This window comes from Lithobates pipiens, unplaced genomic scaffold (assembly GCF_037356315.1).
Source record: "Lithobates pipiens isolate NorthernLeopardFrog02 unplaced genomic scaffold, aLitPip1_a1.2 Scaffold_22, whole genome shotgun sequence".
NCBI lineage: Eukaryota > Metazoa > Chordata > Amphibia > Anura > Ranidae > Lithobates > Lithobates pipiens.
Window position 1 is genome coordinate 99243960 of NW_027507784.1, and position 23930 is coordinate 99267889.

Here is a 23930-nt window from a genome sequence, read left to right on the forward strand (position 1 = left end):
ATATGCAGGCGGGGCGCCAGTCCAACTGAGAAATTTGTACCCACATTTAAATCTGTTGCATAAAAGTTAAAATAGTTTATTACCTTGACTGCTTTCACTCTGATTCTCTGCTTTCCTCTTCCTCCCCCGTGAAGAGTCTGGCTGTTTCTTTTCTGGAGTCTGGAGGACAGGAGAAAAGAGATACATTTCTGATAAGAGACAATAAAATTGAGCTTTCCAGTAAAGGAAAAAAAAATAACTGTTGCAAGGATATTTAAAACAAAATTAATCATGTACATCACAATAAGAATGTGTTAAATTATGTCTGTTTTGGTGATCCTTATAGCCTTATATAGAACGTTTTTGGGAAATCGTATTTTGAACCTGGATGTCCCATGCCAGTGCCCTGGTCCATGACGTTATCACATCACGGCCAGTCGGTCGGAGTACCCAAACGCAGAAGGAAGACCAGGGGAAGATGGAAGCCCTGTGAGCTGTGCCAGCGCACCATTGTCTTGCAGGGTTTAAAAAAAAAAAAAAGTGCAAAAATAAAGGTGCAGTTTACTACCACTTTAACATCTCCTGGGCTCACCATACAATTTTAAAACAAAAAATTGCTTTTCTCCGCAAAAAGTCCAAAACAAAACCGGAAACAAAGATCATACAGGCCAGCCCTGTTAGAGCTTGCAGGTAACAGAAAAACACAAAATCGCAATAAGTTATGAATTGGAAAGCTTAGCCATATGTGAATTCAGCAGCTGGTCAAAATCAGAGTGCAGAATTAAACCTAAAAGTAAACCTTTTTTAAATTGCAGCTTACCAAATCTTAGATGTAATGTTTCTTCTATTTTCCTCCAGTGATCCAGCCAGCGATTTGTTTTTCTTAGCAGAAAGTATGCACCAGCACACCAAAGATCTCCAGAACGGGTTCAAAGCTTTATTCAGACATGTGACTGACCTGATGACAGGGTCCTTCCTGTGAGGCACGAATCATTGCTTCGGTAACATTGATGCGATTGCGGAATAAAGCTTTGGACCCATTCTGGAGATCTTTGGTGTGCTATGACATACTTTCTGCTTTGAATGTCTACGGTTTCCAGCCGGTGGTCACTGCAGCGTCCACTGACATCCAGAATAATTCATCAGGAATGTGCGCTTTGGGGATATTGTATTTGGAGTTTTTGTTTTTCGAAAGCACAAGTTCTCCAGCAGTATGTATAAGTTTACATGGAAGAGACAATCCACTTAAAGCGGAGCTCCACCCTAAAATGGAACTTCCGCTCATCAGAACCCTGCCTCCAGGGCCACAATTGGCACCTTTTCGGGGGGGGGGGGGGGTGCGGATGCCTGTATAATACAGGTATTTGCACCCACTTCCGGGCATAGATAGCTGCAGAATCTGCGGGTATTTTTGCCACTTCCTGTCCCTTCCCTGCTGTCTGCTTCCCGATTCCCTTACCGAAGATGGCGGCGGCAGCACCCGAGAGCCGAGCGATAGATCGGCTTCTGGTGCTGACATCGCGGCTCGCTGGATAGGCGAGTGTCCATATTTTAAAAGTCAGCAGCTGCAGTATTTGTAGCTACTGACTTTAAAAAAAAAAAAAAAAAACATGGGAACTCCCGCTTTAACACTGGCAGGTCGTGATTAAAATGATCAGCATTTATTCATGCAAAACCTTTATCCCAAAAAGGAAGAAAAGTTTGCTGTAACGGATTACAAAGTGTGTGCTGGAGTTTGGCTTCAATTTGTTGGTTTATCTAAATCTGCAAATACATTTAACAGTACCCTCCACCCAGACGGACTATGCTACTGTGCCCCCTTATCCAGAGTGGGCGCATGGTAATACAGGAGGTGTGTTACTGGCTATGACCAGGGGAAAACAGAGGGGAAAAAAAAAAATCTAAGAAAAGAAAAAAAAAACGATGCAGCCACCACATCTGATTGGTAAGCTGCAATATATTACATTTTTGGTTTGGGGTTTAATTCCACTTTGTATCAAAAACCTCAGAGGTGAGCAGGAAAACAAAGGTTATGTAAAGAATCACCAACAAATAAATGGAATGGAGGATATGAATGTGCACCTGGAGTAGTGTTCACAGTGGAAGTAAATGTGAAGTCACCAAGGTAACAGATAAGAAGGAAATATACTGTAATAGGTTTATCTAAAGAGGTGCATTCTCAAATAGTATTTAAAACTTTGTTAATTTGTGAAAGCTTTATAAGAAATTGGCGAGCATTCCAGGCAAATATAGTGCGGTACTCCTCTAAGCATCACATAGACAGTGTGCAATATTGGCTTTATTCAAATTCTATTTGATCGTGAAGTTCTCTAAGGAAATTACCTAAAGTTTAAGGGTAAAGCAGCTATTTCCTGGCTGACTTATGGTTATAAAGTCAGCGAAGAAAGTTTGCTATTACAGAATGGCTGGACAGGATGCCAGCTGTGCACTAGAAAACATACCCCGCTCCCTATGCCACCTGCATAATAAGTATCCTTCATTTTGTTAATCCGCTGCAATGCTGAAAATCCCATCCATGAAATGGAAAGGTCCTTTTAAATACTTTTGTTTACACTGTCCTTTAACCCTTTTGCTGCCAAATCTATACGTGGTATGGAGCGAACAGCGGAGGGTTTAAACACATTCCCAGTAGTTACCGCCACCAGGATTACATGTAAGGCTTCATGTACACGCGGCGTTTTTACAACCTCTCCTGAACGACTTAATGTGACAGATAGTAACCCACATTTAAAATGTCAGTTTTGCCACCTTTACATGCTGCGTTTGTGTTTAGAAGCGTTTCTAATATAAAAAAAATATAGTTAAATAAAGTTTTTTTTAAAAGAGCCAAAAACACCTATAAACGAAACGTGGCTAAACGCGGGTTAAATATATGAGGTTTGGGAGGTTTTATGAAATCTTCAGGGCTAAAAATTATTTTTTTAAGCATGTGTGCCAAAATAAAATAAAAAAGCTAAACACGCAAAAATGGCTCTGACAGAGAAAGGGTTCATCTCTATTTATATTGATACCTGCAAAGTGATAAACGACATGGGGGGTGGGGGGAAGATTTACTGAAAACTGGACAGTAGAGCTGAATGATTCTGGATAAAATGAGAATCACATTTGTTTTGCTTAGAATAAAAATCACTATTCTTGCAGCTTAACATCATCTTTCACATAATACAGAAAAAATTGGGATAACTTGATTGTTTAGGTTTTTTTTTCATTAATTGAAGTATATTTTTTCCTAAAAAATTGCTTTTGAAAAACCGCTGCACAAATACAGTGCGACATAAAATATTGCAACGATCTCCATTTTATTCCGTAGGGCCTCTGCTAAAAAATATATATGTTTGGGGGTTCTAAGTAATTTGCTAGAGAAACAATACTGATTTTAACTTGCAAGTGTCAAAAAAAGGTTTAGTCTTTAAGTGGTTAAACTGACCTCATTTACAGACGGAAATTCATCCCTTTGATCCAAAGAAACTGAGAGATTCATGGTTGGCTGGTGTCCCATCACATTGTGTCACCCATCGGATAGTGTCCGCTGTGTACTGCACATGCGCAGTACACACAGATTCCGAAAATAGCTGAAGATGAACGGCGCCTGCGCCGTGAGTCCAGGTTCTAGCCCCACCATCCAAGTGGACATAGAGTTGGAATAAAAAGAGCCAAGCGCAGCGAGGCCGTGCCCGAAGCGTGGTGAGCGAAGCGAGCCCACGAGGGGCCCTCTAATATTTGCAGCCCTATGTCCACTTGGATGGTGGGGCCAACACCTCCTCTCATGCCGCAGGCGCCGTTGACCTTCGGAGATTTTCTAAATCTCTTTCTGCTCCGTACTGCGCAAGCGCCGCGCCTGCGCAGTACAGGGTGGACACTAACCGTTGGACGGACACTATATGCCAGAACACCGGCTGAGTTTATTTTTTTTCCTTTTGACAGCTCTGCACTTGTTTAACCACTTCAGCCCCGGAAAGGATTTACCCGTTTCCTGACCAGGCCATTTTTTGAGCTACGGCACTTTGTTGCTTTAACGGACAATTGCATGGTCATGCGACGCTGTACACAAACAAAATTTATGTCCTTTTGCTTCCCCTCAAATTGAACTTTATTTTGGTGGCATTTGATCACCTCAGTGTTTTTTGCAATAGGCATATATTGATTCATTTGCGCAAAAGTTATAGCGTCTACAAAATAGGGGATATATTTATGCCATTTTTATTATACATTTTATTTTTATTTTTTTACTAGTAATGGAGGCGATAGCTATTGCGGTGGACAGATCGGATACTTTTTTGGGACCATTGACATTTATACAGCGATCAGAGCTATAAATAGCCACTGATTACTGTGTAAATGTCACTGGCAAGGAAGGGGTTAACACTAGGGGGCGATCAAGGGGTTAAGTGTTCCCTAGAGGTGTTTCTAACTGTGGGGGGAGTGGACTAACAGGGAATAGAGAGAGATCAATGTTCTTGATCACTTGGAACAGACGATCTCTCTTCTCTTCCCTGACAGAACAGGGATCTGCCAATGTAAACAGGCTCTCTGAGGAGCGATAGCAAGTCACCAGCGAACATCGAAGCCGCCGGCCGCGCGAATCAGCTCTGGCATCGAGGCACGTGCCCCCTATAACTCTTAGAGTGGCCGACGTACACCTACGGCTGTTTGCGCAGCCGTGTCAACCTGCCGCAGTATAATGACGGTGGCTGGTCGGCAAGAGGTTAACATGAATCGGGGAAATGCTGTATTAAGTTCGTGAGGGGGGTTGAATTGCGAACACAATATCTTTTTTTTAACAATCAATGGTGCAGCTCTACTGGAGAGTGTGCAGTACTGCATAGAAACCAATCAGCTTCCAGATTCTATTGTCAAAGCCTAATTGAACAAGCTGAAGTTAGAAGCTGATTGGCTACCATGGACAGCTGCACCAGATTTTGCACTCTCCCGTTTTAGCAAATGAACCTCCTAGTGTCTATGAGACATAGCGGCTCTTTAACCTGCCTGCTTGTTCTGTAACGCGATGCATCAACAGCAGCTATTACAGACAATTGTGTAGTGCGATTAGAATCTAGAAATACTATAAAAACATCTGTTACATGAACCGACAGGTATTTTGTCTCTTAATACACTGCAAGAAGTTTAAAATGGAAATAATAAATATTTGTCAGATACGGAAAGCAGACGCCATCAGGATCTACAAACGCTGTAAACATACCTCTGACTCTTTGTCACTTAAAGAACCCAGGCTTCCAAAGCTGTGGTTAGAGCTTTCATTGTTTGTTGAGGCCTGTAAAACAAACACAGGTAGGAGAAAATAACCAACATGAACAAGGTACAAAACTGCAAAACAGAGCGAAGAGGCTTTTTCGTCATACACGCAATATCATCAACCTTTTATTATAGAGCAAAAAACCTGGAAAAGAAAATGCTTCATTCACACTTCTACACTAAAGGAAACCTGTACAGAAATAAACTCAAGCACGGCTATCGCTGACTAAAAGCGAGCTGTCTGATTGGCTCTGGCTTTCAGCCCCTGACACGCCGCTAATTCTTTTTAATTCAACCCAGCATAGCTGAACGAAAAAAAAAAAAAAAATTTGACAGCTCAGGTCAGAGCGTTTGTACTAACAATCCGATGTTAGTACATCGACCTCCCCTGCTGTGCTATTGTACTCCGACGGGGAGACGGTCTGGTTGGCAGACCTTTTTCAGTCATGAGCCTTCGACAGAAGTCAGACGAACAGCCGGCTTCTGTCGGACCAGCTGCAATGCACATGGGGCAAATTTGTGTGTACTAGGCCAAAAGATTCAGCTTTTTTTTTTTTTTTTTTTTAACTAAACATGCCATACTTACCCGCTCTTTGTATTGGTTTTGCAAAGAGAAACCCCAATCCGCCCTTTCATAGGTTCCCCGCTGCTGCCCCTTGTCCCTTCACCCCTCCTGAGTGCCCCTATAGCTGCATTATGTGGTGGTACTCATGCATGCCTGCTACCGAGCTGCCTCTGTGTGTCAGACTCTCCCCGCTGCCTCCACACTGGCTGCGATTGACTGCAGTGGGAGCCAACAAGGAGCCAGAGACCCGGGAGAGCTTCTGCTCTTGTGCACATCACTGGATCGGGATCAAGCTCAGGTAAGTATTGGGGGGGGGGGGGGAAGCTGCACGCTGAGGGTTTTTAACCTTCACGCATAGAATGTATGAAGGTAAAAAAAACTTTATCCTTTATAACCAGTTTATTACTTTGAATTGCAGATCCAAAACAAGCATGCAGCAAGTAAAATGAAAGGAAAATCATAAATCCTTGTCTGCATACTTTATGCAGGTCAGTAACTTAAATCTGAACTCTGGAAAGTAAAAATCCTCTCTTGCAGTGAGGCTGCCCCGCACTGTAAGGTTAAAGTGTTAGTAAACCCTTACACACAGCAGTATTAATTTTAATCCCATTTTAGTCGACTAAAATCTCCAGTACATTTCAGTCGACTAAAATCTCCAGTACATTTCAGTCGACTAAAATCTCCAGTACATTTCAGTCGACTAAAAGCTCCAGTACATTTCAGTCGACTAAAAGCTCCAGTACATTTCAGTCGACTAAAAGCTCCAGTACATTTCAGTCGACTAAAAGCTCCAGTACATTTCAGTCGACTAAAAGCTCCAGTACATTTCAGTCGACTAAAAGCTCCAGTACATTTCAGTCGACTAAAAGCTCCAGTACATTTCAGTCGACTAAAAGCTCCAGTACATTTCAGTCGACTAAAAGCTCCAGTACATTTCAGTCGACTAAAATCTCCAATACATTTCAGTCGACTAAAATCTCCAATACATTTCAGTCGACTAAAATCTCCAATACATTTCAGTAATTGCAATTTAGTTGTAGTCACAGTCTTTTGACTAAAATGGCTTTTAGTTTTAGTCATATTTTAGTCATCTCAATTGTTTTAGTCATATTTTAGTTGATTAAAATAGTATTAATTTAGTAGACTAAAAAGTTTTAGTCAGCTAAAATGTTTTAATCGACGAAATTAACACTGTCACTCAGTATACTCACTGAAGTTGCAAATAGGTGATGAAAAAAAATCCTCCTAAAAAAGGTGTACCTGTTTATCTGCAACCCTCTTTTCTCTACAGCCTTTTAAAACACACATATCAAAGGTTATTTCTCAGCTCCTATAACAAAAATCTGTGCACTATCCTATTATAAACAAGCAATTCCCAACTGAGATCAATACATAAGTAAAAAACAAATCAAAGTAGTGTGTCACAGTATGATACAAGAACCAATATATCAGTGCATATAATAAATGTGCAACAAATATTCATATATACACAAAACACTGATGAAATAACCTATAATAGTGAAGAAGTCCCAATCCAATAATGTGATCAGTGCACTTCTTTAAACTTTCACATTCAAAGGTGTTCACTCTTCACCCAGGGGCGGGCAGTGAGAGAGCTAGATTATGCTGGGCATCCTCAGGCCAGAAAATGAGGCGGGCTCCATCTGACCTGTTGCAGCTTCTAATGCACATTGTGGCTCACAGTATGCAGTGAAAATCAGAGTAAGCAATTTCAGTTGGCCATACATGGATCAAAATTTGGCCAGTTCAGCAGCAACTGGCCAAATTTTGATCCATCCATGGGCACTGTGGTTAAACAGAAGTTGCTCTACCGATTGAATTCTATTCAACCCGTGTGCTGCATTTCAGTCGCTCAATCAGCATTGCAGGCTATAACCAATGCCCTGGAAAGAAAAAAAAAAAAAAACTACCTCCTCCCAGCCACTTTCACAACTGTGCAAGACTGAATGGAAGGCTGGCTTTCAACTTTAATCATGCAGAATACAGTATTTTGTTAACCACTTGAGGTCCACGCTATAGCCGAATGAAGGCCACAGAGCGCACCTGAATTTTTGGGAGGCCGTCATAGGACGTCCTCCCCTTTGTGTGATCCCCGCGCCCCCCCTGCAGGGCATGCGCTGTGATCACGAGACTCGGGTGATCACTGATCCGAGTAAGGGGCCGGTCCCCCTTGAAATTTTGTGTTACAACCGAAAACGTAAATGTATTTTATTGGGATTTTATGTGATAGACCAACACAAAGTGGCACATAATTGTCAAGTGGAAGATAAATGGTTATCAAATAAATATGTGAAAAGTGCGGCGTACATTTGAATTCAGCGCCCCTAAGTCAATACTGTGTAGAACCACCTTTCACTGCAACTGCAAGTCTTTTTGGGGATGTCTCAAATTGGATGGAGAGCGTCTTTGAACAGTCATTTTCAAATCTCGCCACAGATTCAGGTTTGTACTTTGACTGGGCCATTCTAACACATGAATATGCTTTGATCTAAACCATTTCATTGTAGTTCTAGCTGTATGTTTACAGTCACTGTCCTGCTGGAAGATGAACATCTGCCCCAGTTTTTCAAGTCTTTTGCAGACTAACAGGTTTTCTTCTAAGATTGCCCTGTATTTGACTCCATCCATCTTCCCATCAACACTGACCAGCTTCCCTGTCCCTGAAAAAAAAAAAGCAAGCATCCCTACAACATGCTGCTGCCACCACCATGTTTCACGGTGGCGATGGTGTGTTCAAAGTGATGTGCAGTGTTAGCGTTAACTTTAGGCCAAAAAGTTAAATTTTGGTCTCATCTGACCACCGCACCTTCTTCCACGTTTGCTTTGTCCCCCACATGGCTTCTCGCAAACTGCAAACAGGACTTCTTATGGCTTTCTTCTTGCCACTCTTCCAGAAAGAACAGATTTGTGGAGTGCACAACTAATAAAGTCACCATGGGCCTCGTGGCTGCTTCTCCGATTAATGCTCTCCTTGCCCAGCCTGTCAGTTTAGTTGGACGGCCATGTCTTGGTAGGTTTGCAGTTGTGCCATACTCTTTCCATTTCAGATGATGATTGAACAGTGCTCCCTGAGATAATCAAAGCTTGGGATATTTTTTTTATAACCTAACCCTGCTTTAAACTTTTCCATAACTTTATCCCTGACCTGTCTGATGTGTTCCTTGGCCTTCATGAAGCTGTTTGTTCACTAAGGTACTCCAACAATCCTATGAAGGCTTCACAGAACAGTTGTATTTATACTGAGATTAAATTACACACAGATGGACTCTATTTACTAATTAGTTGACTTCTGAAGGCAATTGGTTCCACTAGATTTTAGTTACAGTTATTAGAGTAAAGGGGGCTGAATACAAATGCATGCCGTACTTTTCAGATATTTATTAGTAAAAAAAAAAAAAATTTGAACAACATTTACCATTTTCCCTCCACTTCGCGTTGGTCTATCACATAAAATACATGTATGATTTTGGTTGTAACATGACAAAATGTGGAAAATTTCAAGGGGTATGAATACTTTTTCAAGGCACTGTATGATCGGAGCCGGAAACTTATTTATGTGGGTCATTCACAGCCCTTACTGATATGACCTGTCCAAGCAAAAATAAAAATCAGTTGGCCTGGATAAGCCTTCTCAGCTCATCACAACTCTTTCCCTCCCCCAACAAAAGCCGGCATGTTAGCACTTGACCTTCTTCTACATGCCCGGCCACCATCTGAAGTCTAGAGGCAGCTATCATAGGGTTGAATAGAACATGCTGTGCACTGGTAAAACAGACTATCTGCATAACAGATTGTGGCACTAGCAACTCTGGTAAGCAAGTAAAAATACTAACATACTAGTAAATGCTAAAACAAGGTTCGACAAATCCCAGGCACCAGGTCACACTACAAATTGCACCCTGAGCTTTTGTTAGCCCATTCGCTGCAGGAATACACAATTTAGATCACTCGATGCCCGGGACATGCACCAGACTTGCTTGTCCGGTGGAAGCTTATACACACCCCAGTAGTGTGTGCCCCTCCCTGCGTGCACGCCTTTCCACTATGTATCCCGAGCTCCTCTTGCCCATCTGTGAGCCCGTGACAGACAAAGCAGATGCCGCCGGGTAGTGGCAAAGCTGGAGACGCACGTCCGCTCTCCTCTCCATCTTGTTCATGACCTGAAAGCAACGTACGACATCGCTTCCAGATCCCCTTCGCCAGTGTCCCTGGCCATCGAGGCCGGGAAAGAAAGTAAGGCAGTGCATACTGCATTACATCCAGTGGAGCACAGAGAAGACATGCAGGGTCATTTAAACCCTGGATATTTCATTAAAGGGAACCTGTCACCAAAAAATCAATGTGATGAAAAAAATAAAAGTTAAGTTACACCCAATAACATAACCCCCATCCTATCCCCACATATACAAATGTAAGCCACATATGAAAACATTGATTTCAGTACACGGTACACCAGGGCTCGACAAATGCCAGAAACTGTGTCCCTGTACCCAGGCCCTCGTCAGCCCACCAACTGCTGACACCAGGCGCGAGCAACCCCCACCGACCTGGACATGCACCTCCGGGAGCCAAACAGCCAGCTCAGTTCCAATATCCCCCCCAAAAAATCCAGCTCTGCTGCTTACCCACAGAAGGGCCAACGTTTTCCCCTTCCTCCCTACCATACACTCTCTCTCCCCTCCCCCAGTAGAGTAGCTCTGTGAAAAGGCTACCTCAAACACCCCCCCAACCTCCCCGACTCCATGCAAGTCAATCTGTGCACACAGTGGCCAACCCCTCCCAGCCAGCCCCCGCGCATGGTGTTGGAGACAAGCGGTGAGGTGAGCAGAGTCCAAAGCAAATTTTTTATGCCGTGTGCTAAAACATGGTCACATTCCTATACAACCTACAGGAAGCAGAGCCACTGCACAGCATGCATGATCATTTCAGTGATGGAAGCCAATGAGGTGCAGACAACACCCCTTTGCTGTGATGGAAAAACAGCTGCCCTCACCATCTACAGCCAAGACTAAAGATGTCCCTGTGGGAAGAAGGTTGGGGTTGTGGGGCTGGGGCTTTATTCTTCCATCCACCTCATTTGTATGGAGGAATCTTATTTTTTTTACATTCAGCCCATTGGATGATGAAAAAAAAATAAAAAAAATGAACAAACAGTGTATGGCCAGCTTCATTCTGGCTTGCAGGGGCAGAATCAGTGATGCAACATAAAAAAATGAAGCTAAAAGTAAACCATATGTAGTATTAAAGCTATATGCCTCCAACAATTCCTTGTATAATTGTAAAATGCAGGGTTCACATGCACCTAATGCAATGGAATGGTCCCTGTAACAGATTGTAAAAATAACTGACAAGTTAAAAAAGAAAAAGAAAAAGGGAAGCATGATTCTAGATTGATAGCTGCGCATAAATGGTTTAAAAAAACACAAAAACGTTATAACAAAACAAAAAACACTAAATTACATAAAAATAAGATGTGCACGCTCCCTTTAAGAAGCCTTGGTGCAATCCACTACAGACTCACTAGGAAACCACAGGCACTCTCCGAGTGTAATGATACGTGCCTTTTCCATGCCATCTTCACAGGAATTAGCCAAACAATCACTTCTGGTCTGTGTGCATTACAACATGAAACTTCCAGCGACACCTAAAACCTGGCAACAGTCCGTGTTTACAATTCAGGGAGGAGGACTCAATGCATCTTCCAGCAGGCTTGATTCTCATTCAGATAACAAAGCCAGTTCCACCATCTTGTAGCTCTGGGTGTCTGCTATAGCACTGCAGAGTGCAAGCCACAGTATTGACAGGAAAAAAAATAAAATAATGCATTACTGCCAGCTTGACAAGAAAGGGTTAATGAATGACACAACCTTAAACTGCTCAGGAAACGTGTGCCAGGAGCTACAGACTTGAGCGAAGCACTTGTAACTTTCCCTGTCATCGGATATAAATTACTGGGAGACAGTAACAAAGGCCCAGGAAGAGTGCTTGTACGCCATTGCCTGACAAATGGAAGTGACCAGTCGGTGCCCTCTACACTACTCTAACTGATTTAGTATACACAGATCGGCAATCACGAGCTCCACAACTATGCCACACATCACCAGGCTATCAGAACATAAAAGTGTTTATCACACCAAATGCAGATCTCAGTAGTGAGAAGTTCAGTCTATGGGGGCAGCAGAATTTAAAAAAGGCAGATGTCAAATTTAACCCCTTACTGCAGCCCTACATCCTTCAATGGCAGAGCGGTGGCTGTAGTGTTCTGGAGTGCCGTTTTTAAGTAGCACTAAGATTACATTGAGTATGCGCGGCGTGCAAACAATAGGGGACGTTTATCAGAACCAACTTTCGATTTCAAATCTTAATGTAGAATTTGCAAAACTTTTTTTTTTTCTCCATTGTGGAAAAAGTAGGGGAGAATTAACCCTTTCAGAGTGTTTTTTAGCCCTGTGTGTCCAGTTTGGGAGATTTCCCTTTACTTCTTGCGCCACTGCCAAAACAGGAAGTGAGAGGAATTCCCCCAAAGTGAAGAAATCCCTGGTTGTCACATAAATTAGTGTCCCCAATAGAAGATTTCCCCTCTATTCCTGCTCTGGTGACAAGATTCTTTCACTTTTAGTGAAAACTGTCACCAGGACAGGCAGCAATAAAATACTGACAGGTGTTCCAACCTCCCCCCCCCCCCCCCAAAAAATATCCTTTAAATTATACTTTGAAGTGGTTGTAAAGGCACAAGTTTTTGCACCTTTATGCATGAGGTTAAAAACCATTCTGTGTGCAGCAGCCCCCCTAATACTTACCTGAGCCCCTTCTTGATCCAGCTAAGTCCACGAGAGCCTTGCCTCTCCAGGGATTTGCACACCTGATCAATCACAGCCAGTGAGTCAAATCAGAAGATGGAGGGGACGGGGCCGAGCCGCAGCCCAGGAGCGTGGCTGCTTGGGTGCACCCGGAAGAAGGGAGGGGGCAGGAGCTTCAGCATGGGACCCGAAAAGAGGAGGATCCAGGCTGCTCGGTGCAAAACCACTGCACAGATCAGGGAAGTACAACATGTTTATTTAAAATAAAAAAAATAAAAAGGCTTTAATATTGCTTTAACAGAACAAGACAGAAGCCAATTGGCTGCCATACACAGCTCCTCCAGATTCTGGTGTGCTCCAGTTTTGATAAATTCCCCCCCAATGGCCATGATCTTATTGCCATTAGACAGCACAGATCATAGGCATTCAAATATGTGCCTAGTAAACTCCGATGGGCAATCACAAATATATGGAGTACTGTTATTGTTAACATATGTGTGCCATCCCCTTCCTCTCACAAAGGAGGAAAGGAATATTTGAGAATCCCATTCATAGAATTCTTTCAGGTAGGCAGCAGCAGATTCAAGGTTGGTGCTGGGGGGGGGGGGGGGGGGGGTTATGCGTTGGAGTTAATAAATGTGTTTTCTGGGACCCTCCTGTACAACTCCTTTGTCTCCATCCTCCCACTGCATGTGACCTCAATATTAATCTCTCCACCTCTTCCCTATGTATGACCTGTACAATTATGGTGCACTGTACCTAGGGCACCATTACCAAGCTCCATGCTTTGTGTAGAGGAAATCTACGCCGATCAGCAATATTGATGAAATGATTGAGTACGTTTCTCTTTTGTCGCCAAAACAGCCCTGACCTGTTGAGACACCGCTAGACCTCTGAAGGTATGCTGTGGCATCTGGCACTGCCTCTGCCAGCTTGCCTTCTTCCCATAGTGCATCCTGGTGCCATTTCTTCCCCAGGTAAGAGATGCACACACACTTAGCCATCCACATGTTGTAAAAGTAAATGCGATCCATCCCACTAGGCTACCTTCTTTCATTGCTCTGTGGTCCAGTTCTGATACTCAGGTGCCCATTGTCAGTGCGGGCACCTTGACCAGTTTGCAGCTACGCCATCCCATATACAACATGTTGCGATGCACTGTGTGTTCGACATTATCGGAACCAGCATTAACATTTTGAGATACAGTAGATTGGATCTGACTTCATGGGCCAGCCTTCACACCCCATGTGCTTCAATCAGGCTGCGCATGACCCAGTCACTAGTATTCCTTTCTTGGACCACTTTTGGTAGGTCTTGACCACTGCAGACCGGGAACATCCCATCCCACAACTCCCGCCATTACTAATGGCTCTTGTCAAAGTCACTCAAATCCTCATGCTTGTCCATTATTTCTGCTATCAACTTCAGACCCAACATGTTCTCTTGCTGCCTAATTTATCCCACATACTTTCAGATGCCATTGTTAAAAAATGTTGTTCAGTTTACCCGTCAGTGGTCATAATGTTATGACTGATAAATGTATGGTTGCAGAATACTCTTTCACCCTTCGTGTTGTAAGATCAGCCTGCTTTCCACAGCTTCCTGAATTCCTTGTATGCTTCGCAGGTTACTTTTAATATTTAAAAACTACATATCCCAGGGTTCCTTTCAGCCCGCAAGCAGTGATTCCTGTACTGACTAGCTCCTGAAATTCCTCCTCTCAGCATCTCTGTAGTTCAGAAGGCAGACTCTGAATTCTGTGCCACAGAATTGCCTACTCAAAGGGCATGGTGAATATGTCATAAAATTAAAAGTAGCTTTTTGGGGAGCTGCACCAGTTTGCACTCTCCAGTTTTAGAAAAATCAACCCCTAGTTGTCCATTTGCAACCCACTGAAACCTGGAAATGCTCCTTAAAGCGATCATTTAAAATACATTTTAACCTTTGCAAACATGTCATATTTATCCACTCAATGGTTTTTCACAGAGCGGCCCTGAACCTCCTCCCCTGGGGTTCCCCCGCCAGCTCTGTTCACTCCTCCTCTTCGCAGTCTGTCCTCATAGCAAACCGCTGGCTATGAGCTGTATGCAGCTATTGACGCAAACACACAGCGTGGCTCGGCCTCGTCCTCCATTCTCAGGATTTTGACTGACAGCAGCAGGAGCCAAATGGAAGGGGAGATGAGCTGCTGCAGATAGTTGCAGCGCTGGATGCAAGAATGGACTCCGGTAAGTGTTTGAGGTGGAGTGAGGGGGGGGGGGGGGCTGCTAGTGAAAGATTTTTTACCTTTAAGTGGTTGTTAAAAAAAATAAAAATAAAAAGCCTGTAAGACAAAGGCATAATGAGCTAGTATCCATTGCGTACTAGCTCCTTATGAAACACTTACCCTTAGAACAAAGCATTCCAGCGGTGCCCGCACATCGCTGAGACGGCAGACATCTATCCGGGTTTTTTTTGCCGGCTACGCCGCTGAGCGGCCGGAGCCACGATAACGTCACTCCCTCGCATGCACATGGGAGACTCCGTTCACGACACAGGGCTCAGAAGGAATGGCACTCATGGCTGTTCCTTTAGAGCGCATGCACCAGTGATATCGCTGGCTGCATGTAAAGTAAATATCTCCTAGACGATACACGTTTAAGAGATATTTACACTACCTATAGGTAAGCCTCATTATAGGTTTACTTACAGGTAAATGTCTGCAGAGGAAGTCAACTTTTGGCCTTTAGAGCCACTTTAATGAGCCAGGGAATATGTGCTTACACTTACACACTAGGAGATGTACACACCTATGATTTACATTAGGGAGGCCATGACGAATGCAAACCGTAATCATAGCACTTAAAGTGATTGTAAAGGCTTGCTTTAAAAAAATAAAAATATAACAAACATCTAATACTTCCCTCCTCTGTGCAATTAGTTTTGCACAGAGCAGCCCTGATCCTCCTCTTCTGGGGTCCCTCTTGGCTGCTCCTAGTCCCTTCTTCCTTAGAATATCCCTCAGCCAGCAGCTTGTTACAGGGGCCACCCAAGCAGAGTCAGAGCTCCGTGTATCCATTCATACATACATACATGGAGCCCAGACCTGACCCCACCTCCTCTCTCCCCCCCCCCGATTGGCTAAATTACTTTGAATGACGGCTGAGGATGCAAATAGCGCCACTGCTCTGTCTCAGCCAATCAGGCACACGGACACACGGTCCGTGCTCGTCCGATCCCCATAGAGGAGAGCGGAGATCTGACAGGGCGGTCCCTGCACAGTGTGCGGAGACCGCCCTGTCCGCAGCCGGCTCAGCGGGGACAACGGAGCGATCCCCGCTGAGCGAGCGGATCTTCACGGGGCGGATCATTACTGATCCGCCCCGTGTGAAAGAGGCCTTAGACCACTTGCTGTGGATGGTTAGAGCCTAAAATACTTTACTTTCCTGTAGAAAAATGTAAACATTATAAGTTTTAGAGGCACCAAGGACTTTTCATGGTACCGCCATGGACATAACACTAGATATGGTTGATAGTTAAAAGTGTCATACTTCATTACAAAGTCAATAAATTCATCAATGCATGAATCAAAAAATAAATAAAAATGTAATTATAAATAAAAGAAAATGAACTCCCTCAAAACTGGACGTCTTAGCGTAATAGCCCACAAGGATGTAAATCATTAGGATGTAGGTAACACATTATAAGATTTTGTAGAATATTCAACTGTAGAAAACGTAGCTCCAAGTTACTTAAGCTGGCCATGGACAGATTGAAATTCAAGTGGTTCAGTGGGGATCAGCCAAATTTTAAATCAGTGTGTGGCCCTTCCTGCTTAACAGAAGTGAACAAGCTGGAAAACTTTTTTTGATTGTCGACTGTAGCCGCTGATCAGTGTATTCTCACAGCACATGGGTCCCACCATCAGAATACAATGTTGTAGTAGGCGAAGGAATCTTCCAATCCAACTCGTTTGTGTGGATGAAGTAATTCTAGCTTTATCCATCCCGGCCTGGACCAGAAACCTAGGCATTTGATCACATGATCTCAGAGAGGGAAAGATCTGCCCAAATAACTGGCCATTTAGAATGATGCTATTTAGTGACTAAATGCCTTGGCTTCCAGCCATTTCACTGCAACTGGAAGAAGCCCTAATGTAGCATGACATGAGTGAGACTACAAATTTGTAGGGAATTACATCATGAAAAAATTCTTACAGTGTGCATGCAAGACATAAGATGCTTAAAAATGACTGATATCAATTATAGAACACAAAATGTGAACTAAAGAACAATAAAAAGTCCCTTTAATTATCTTATGTAAACTTTCAGAGCCTGCTCTTTTGACCTCACTGCCAACCCAAAGGTTAATGAGATGAAGTAGTAAATCAGAAATATCACTAGTTAGATGACAGCACTCTTGTCACTGTGTTTGCAGCTGTTTAAGTAACAGACTTGTAAAGTCTGGCTGAGTGATTAGGAGGTGCCTTTGCAAAATTGTGCTCCTTCTTTGGTGCTACTGGCTTGGCACATCTCTACCTAGAGATATAAATCAACCGGGGCTTCTCTGGAGGCGAAGCAGTCACAAGGCCTGATAAATACAGAAGCACAACCCTGCAAACCACTAATGTATGTATAACAATGCAAATTCACTGCGATGGGACACATAAATGTAACAACTAGGGATTTATAGTATGCTTTTTAATTTTTGTTTTACTAGTAGAAAGCATTTAGGGATTTTCCCCATTTAGGGATATGCCTGCTTTTTTATATATATATATCAATGAAGATGGGGGGTCTGGGGGCCAGGCGTTGTGTTCAGTGTTAGGCAGGCTATAGATGGTGCGAATTTGCATGATTAACACGATTCCCTCATCAGACAGTGCCGACTGGGGAATCCCTCCTGACGAGCAATAGTCTTCTCCCAGCAGGAGGAAGCTGCTGCAAAATAGTAATTTTAAACAAAAAGTTAAGTATTAAAGTGGCACTGAACTCTAGTGTAAAAAAATTAATAAAATCTATTCACATATGTATTCCAAACACAAAATATATGCATTTTATTGCTCTAAGCCTCCTCCAAATTCCTTTTTTTAATGTTAGAAGGTGCCACTGTATGTAGGAACATAGCCCCCCTCTCTTGCTTGCTCCCGAGATGGATTATAGACCATGAGATGTGTAGAGCATAGAGCAATGCACTTGTCTTTTACTGGCGTGCCCTGCTAATTGCAAACAAATGGAAGTGGGGAGAAGGAGAGGTTTGGGAGTTCATGAAGGATGTTAAAAGAAGGCAGAAAAACACAGTAACAAATGATTTTACGAAAGACTGATTACAGGGCCATTCAATAGCGGATGTGTATGGATTACTATTAGTGTCAAGTAGATCTAAACTAACTGGATGATGAATCGTTTGCTAAACAAAAGCACTGCAAATCAAAAATATTTACCATGTTTAAAAAAAAAAAAAAAGGGGAGGTTTTCCCATTTGTCTTCCTTGTATGCCTCGCAGTGCTGCCAATCTCCTCCAGCATCTTCCTTTCATAGGCACTTCCTTTCTACATACACTTGCTCCAGTGTTGGCTGTACATCAATGTTTCTCAAACTTTTTCGTCTTGCGACGCACAAAAACGTTATAACATTTTTCACAGCACACTTCTAACATAAAAAAAAGGAATTTGGAGAAGGCTGAGAGCAATAAAAAGGCATATTTTTTGTTGAAAAGATTTAACAAATTTGTGGTCAGCAGTAAATATAATATATACAAAAGCAGCAGTCTTGTGTGATCCCCAATATTATAGATCACTGATATATAATATTGGGGATCACACAAGCTGCTTTTGTATATAAAATATTTTCCTGCTGATCTAATATTGGGGAATGGAGATCACACAAGGCTGCTGCTTATATTTACTGCAGATAAAATTACACACTGGTGCGTCTGTCCCCATCTCTTCTCTCGTCTTACCTTCCGCTTGGGACAGCCAGGGACTGCGAGCTCCTCTGCTCTGTTGTGGGTGGGACTGGAGGAGGGAATAACGTTAAGTTAAAGCGCGCCATGCTGAGCACCTCATAGGCTGGAAGTGCCTGGCACACTGCTGGCAGCTAGGCCGCAGCCTAATTGTATTACTCTATGGATTGGTGGGGGTCTGGCGGCGGTGGCAAACCTCAACCAATTCAATTTGCGCATAGACCAGGCAGCACAGATGACTGTCTGTGTGAGGCCTGCACACTTGCACAGTGAGTGACTGACAGTTAGCACTATGCTGACAGAGCAGCGAAGTCTCGTGGTGTGGCACTGACATGAATGATCCATCTGGGCCCCACAACACACCTGCAATTCTCCCACGTCACACTCGTGTACCGCGGCACACAGTTTGAGAGAACACTGCTCTACAACAACGTTCTAGACTGCCTAGTTAGGTGTTGTCATGATCATTTGTATCTTCATCAAGGGAGCATATGATAAGCTGGCAATGAAGAACAGCTGGGTATCGTTCCCGAACAGCATCTGAAAGAGGCTTTCATGGCAGAATTGCCAGGTATCGTCAGACCCTCAGTATCAGACCAAATTACTGAAGAACAATGTCTAGAAAATACACAATTTGAATACATCAGACCTGCATTAAACTGACTCAAACAAAGATTCAGTAGCGACAGTTTAATTTCAACACACTGATATTGTGGTGAGTGTCTTCATCACAGATAATGCACAGGGTAGGGATGAGTTAGCCAATATTTTGTTCTAATGGATCCATCACTGCCAGTTACCCATAACAGAAATCCCAATTCTACAACCAGAAAGCATATTTTTCTAATTCAGCCTCTGCAGGGGAATATGTCACACAGAGGATCATACAAGGTTATTGATGTACCATCCCCTACATCTCAGATTATCCACAGCACATTATTCTTAAATTGAGTTTTTATTTTATTTATGGAGCTCTAAAGGATAAGTTCACCTTTAGGAACATGTAACATGTTCTCAATGCTGCAGCCGCTGCCTGCTATCCACCGTCCCTGTGGCAGCAGTACGGGAAGAAGCTTCCGGTTACTAGGTGTCACGTTATCGGCACGGGCATGCGGGGCTCCACCCACATAGCCGCGTCATACATTCACACAGCTACGTGTGTGAATGAACTACAAGCTCCGACATCCTCAGAGGCTGTTAGTTCTCAATGAACTACCAAGGCGCTATGGGGTGCTGTGGTAGTTCATTTATTTATTCCTGTCACTATATCTGCCTCCCAGTACAGGATCTACAGCACACAGATACATTGACACAGCTAAAAGGAGACATGCATGGCAGCAGAGATTTTCTGATTGCTGGTGCAATGCTTTACAGGCTCCAAAAGAAAAGAAAAAATGCATTTTTTTTTTTTTTTTTGTAGAAAAAAAAAAAAGATGCGCAATCACTATTTTTTTCTAAAAAGTGAACTTATACTTTAGGGCTGGGTTCACACATTCAATTCACATTTCAGGAGACTGTGACCGGCTCTTTATAGAATCCTGTGCGTCTTTTGGTCCGTTTCAGGTCAGAATTGAGCCAAAAATTCAGGCTGAAATCGGACCTGTACCGGTGAATGGAGATGCACCAGACCCCCGCTGTGAGCCACTCCGTGCTCTAGTGTGGACCCAGCCTCAGGCCTACACAGGCAGGAGTAAAAAATGCTGAGGTTTTTTTTTACTGATCTGACATTAGGTGCATTGTTGGCTATGGGAGTAAAGCTAAGTAAAGATCAGTAATACAGCGTTGAGTACAGGAGCAGTAAAACAAAAATAGAAAATATTAAATTTGAGTGCAGCAATTTATTTCCGCGTTTACAAGTTTAATGTTTACGCGAGTATAAGTGAGTATATTAGAATACTGGAGCAATAAAGAATAATTTTACTCATCTATACGCTTCCCCACCTATACTCACCTAAACACAGAATTACTCACGTCTTTACACACGGTTTTTGGCCCCTTGCACACGGACATCACAAGTTCCTGTGTAAACATCAGTAAATTATGACGCTCGTGTGCAAGGGGCATTAAGAGTTCGTTCACACTTACAGAATTTTTTTTTAAAGATAAACTAAAGCCAGGAACCCTCCCCTGCTCCCTGCTGTGCTAACTTGTAGGGCTGCTAAGCTGTCAGTTCCACGGAGCCACTCCAGCAATCTGGGGATGTAAAATCCCCACTATTCTCCCTCCACTCCAGCAGTGCTTCCAGAAGAAACCAGATGGATTCTGATTGGTCAGCATCATCAATGTGTTCAATTTCCTGGACTGCCAGAGCGGATGTGGGGGTGCAGACAGCTCAGCATTCCCGTAGTACTGTGGGGACCAAGGGATTGGGAGGGTGCAAGTTGTTAGTTCACCTTTACATTAGAGCTGCTCGATTCTGGCCAAAATGAGAATCCGTTTTTTTGCTTAGAAGATATGCCACGAGAATCGTGATCTAATATCAGAGTTTCATAGTTAGTAAGGTTGAATAAAGACACCAGTCCATCCAGTTCAACCTGAGTGAGTATCTACAATTGTCCCTATCTGTGTACATTGCACACTCACATCGGTCCCTACCCTCAAGGAGCCCACAATCCAAGGTCCCCATTCATATACTAGGGCCAATTTTGGACAGAAGTCAATTAACCTACCTGCATGTCTTTGGAGTGTGGGAGGAAACCAGAGTACCCGGAGGAATCCCACTCTGGCACAGGGAGAACATGCAAACTCCAGGCAGGTAGTGTCGTGGTTGGGATTCGAACCAGCGACCCTTTTTACTGCCGGGCGAGAGTGCTAACCACTACACCACTGTGCTACCCCATCATCTTTCACATTAAAACAAAACCAAAAAAAATAAAAATTGGGCTAACTTTACCATTTTTTTATTTTTTATTATTCATTGAAGTGTATTTTTTCCCCAAAAATTGCGTTTGAAAGACCACTGGGAAAATACAGTGTGACATAAAATATTGCAGCAATTGAAATTTTATTCCCTAGGGTCTCTGCTAAAATATATATAATTTTTGGGGGTTCCAAGTAATTTTCTAGCAAAAAATATTGATTTTAACTTAACAAGTGTCAGAAAAAGATTTAGACTTTAAAGCGATGTTTCAGCCCTAAAAAAAAAATTTTTTTAAAGTCAGCAGCTGAAACAAAAGTAGCTGCTGACTTTTAATAAGGAGATTTACCTTTCCAGGGTCGTCCGCGATGATGGCCGCCGAGGCTGACATGTCCCTCGGCTCTCGGGTCCCCAGCGCTGCCATTCCAACTAAGGGAAACAGGTAGTGGAGCCTTGCGGCTTCACTGCCCGCTTCCTACTGCACATGCACGAGTCGTGCTGCACTTTGTGAATGGGACGCGCTGTGTTCTGGGAACACAGCGCGCCTCATTACCCAGAAGACAGTGCGGAGGAGGGGAGAAGACCGAAGATCACCAAGGAGCAGGAAGAAGGCAGATTAGGAAGACTGCCTAGCAACAGGGATTTCTGGACAGGTAAAAAATGTTTTTTTTTCAAATTTTTTTTTTCTATTTTTGTAGGGTGGCCCTCCACTTTAAAGAGGAAGTAAACCATCTTAATGAAAAAAAAAAAAACCCTGCAAGAAAAAGGCATAATGAGCTAGTATGCTATGAATACTAGGTCATTATGTATTACTTCAGATCGAAGCCCCTGCAGCGGTCCTAGTCTCCCCTACGGCCGACAGGTCATCCCAAAGTTACTTCCGGGTATTGCGGCTCCGGGAATGTGATTGACCAGAGCCGCGATGAAGTCACTCCCGCGCATGCTCGTGGCAGCCGCCGGAAACAGCACGGAAACTGCAGCAACAGCACATAGGTGCCATTGCTTCAGTTTTCCCCAGTGCGCATGTGCCGATGACATTGGGGACAGGGGATACCTCCTAAACCGTGCAGGTTTAGAAGATATCCTGGGTAGCTACAGGTAAGCCTTAATATAGGCTTACAACCACTTTAAGTGGTTAAACTTTCTGCATTTACACATGGTTTAAAAACTTGGAAGACTGCCTGGATTTTTTTCTTTACACACAGAAGTTTCCCTTTGATCTAAGAAAGAAGTTAGTTACAATGTTTCATTTTAAAAACTTGGCAGACTGCCGGATGTTTTCCTTCGACAGCTGAGTGAGCAGATAAGTCTCTCCTTGTTATATGAAAGAATCAGCAAAAGATTAATTGTGCAGCTCTACTTTACATTTTTTCTATAAAAGGTGAACACTTTTAGTGGAACTTCAGTTTTACTGCTGGACCAAAAGTGACACTGACCAGCAACTTAAGAATTCCTGCAAGACTCATCGCCTCCTTACCACTCCTGACTGCTGCTTTATTTCTGGGGTGAATAATGTCCAGCCTTATCCATCCCACTTCTTGTGAGCCCAGGCTGTCAATAACATGGCTCCTGAGGGGCAACCAGAATAAAGCTGGCCATACATTCATCTTTTTTTTTTCATTCAGCCAGCAAGTCGAAAAAAAAAAAAAAAAAAAGACCTAATTCCCCCAAGGTGGATGGAGGGAAGTCACCCCTGCTGTGCTATTGTGTTCTAACAGAGGGGAGGCTTCCCCACTGTCAGAACACACTGATCACTACTGCGGGGTATAGTGGGTGGGCTTGAACGTTCGGGGAAAAAACCCGACAGGCTGGTTGTACAGCAATTGATCGGTCCTGCTGAACCAGCATACCAGCCTTTCAATACATGTATGGTCACACTTATACTTTAACCACTTGCCTATCAGGCCAATTCCTACATTTCTCTCCTACATGTAAAAAACAATTTTTTTTTGCTAGAAAATTACATAGACCCCCCAAACATTAAAGTTTAGCAAAGACCCTAAAGAATACAATGGCAGTTAATGCAACTTTTTATCCCACAATATATTTGCGCAGCAATTTTTTGAATGTTTTTTTGGGGAAAATAAACTGTTTTGTGCTTTAAAATAAACAAAACAGTAAAGTTAGCCCAATGTTTTTGCATAATGTGAAAGATGAAGTTACGCTGAGTAAATAGATACCTAATATGTCACGCTTCAAAATTGCACTTGCTCGTGGAATGGCGCCAAACTTAAAAATCCCCATAGGCGCTGCTTTAAATTTTTTTACTGGTTACATGTTTTGAGCCTAGGCCCAAAATTATTGCTCTCGCTCTAATGTAGCTACAGGCATCATTCAGATATCCCCGCTCAAAGCGGAGGACATCATTTGGTGTATGGCGAGCAGCGATTAAAGAATGACGAAAGCCCAGCTTTCCCAACTGTGAGCAGACAGGGTCTTTATTGCAGAAAAGGCATGCAATGAAAGAAACCCACCTGCCAGATTGCAGCTT

At 43.1% G+C, this 23930-nt stretch overlaps 1 protein-coding gene across 5 annotated transcripts in view; it reads right to left on the reverse strand.

Annotated features, from left to right (window-relative positions):
- The window catches only part of TLK1 (tousled like kinase 1), a 378243-nt gene that overhangs the window by 68019 nt on the left and 286294 nt on the right, over positions 1–23930 (reverse strand). For all 5 annotated transcript variants that reach the window (XM_077447985.1, XM_077447984.1, XM_077447982.1 and 2 more), the window contains 2 exons: positions 5201–5272; positions 84–159 (listed from right to left, as the gene is read on the reverse strand). In XM_077447985.1, the coding sequence (XP_077304111.1) occupies positions 84–159; positions 5201–5272 (148 nt within the window). The remainder of the gene's footprint in view (positions 1–83; positions 160–5200; positions 5273–23930) is intronic.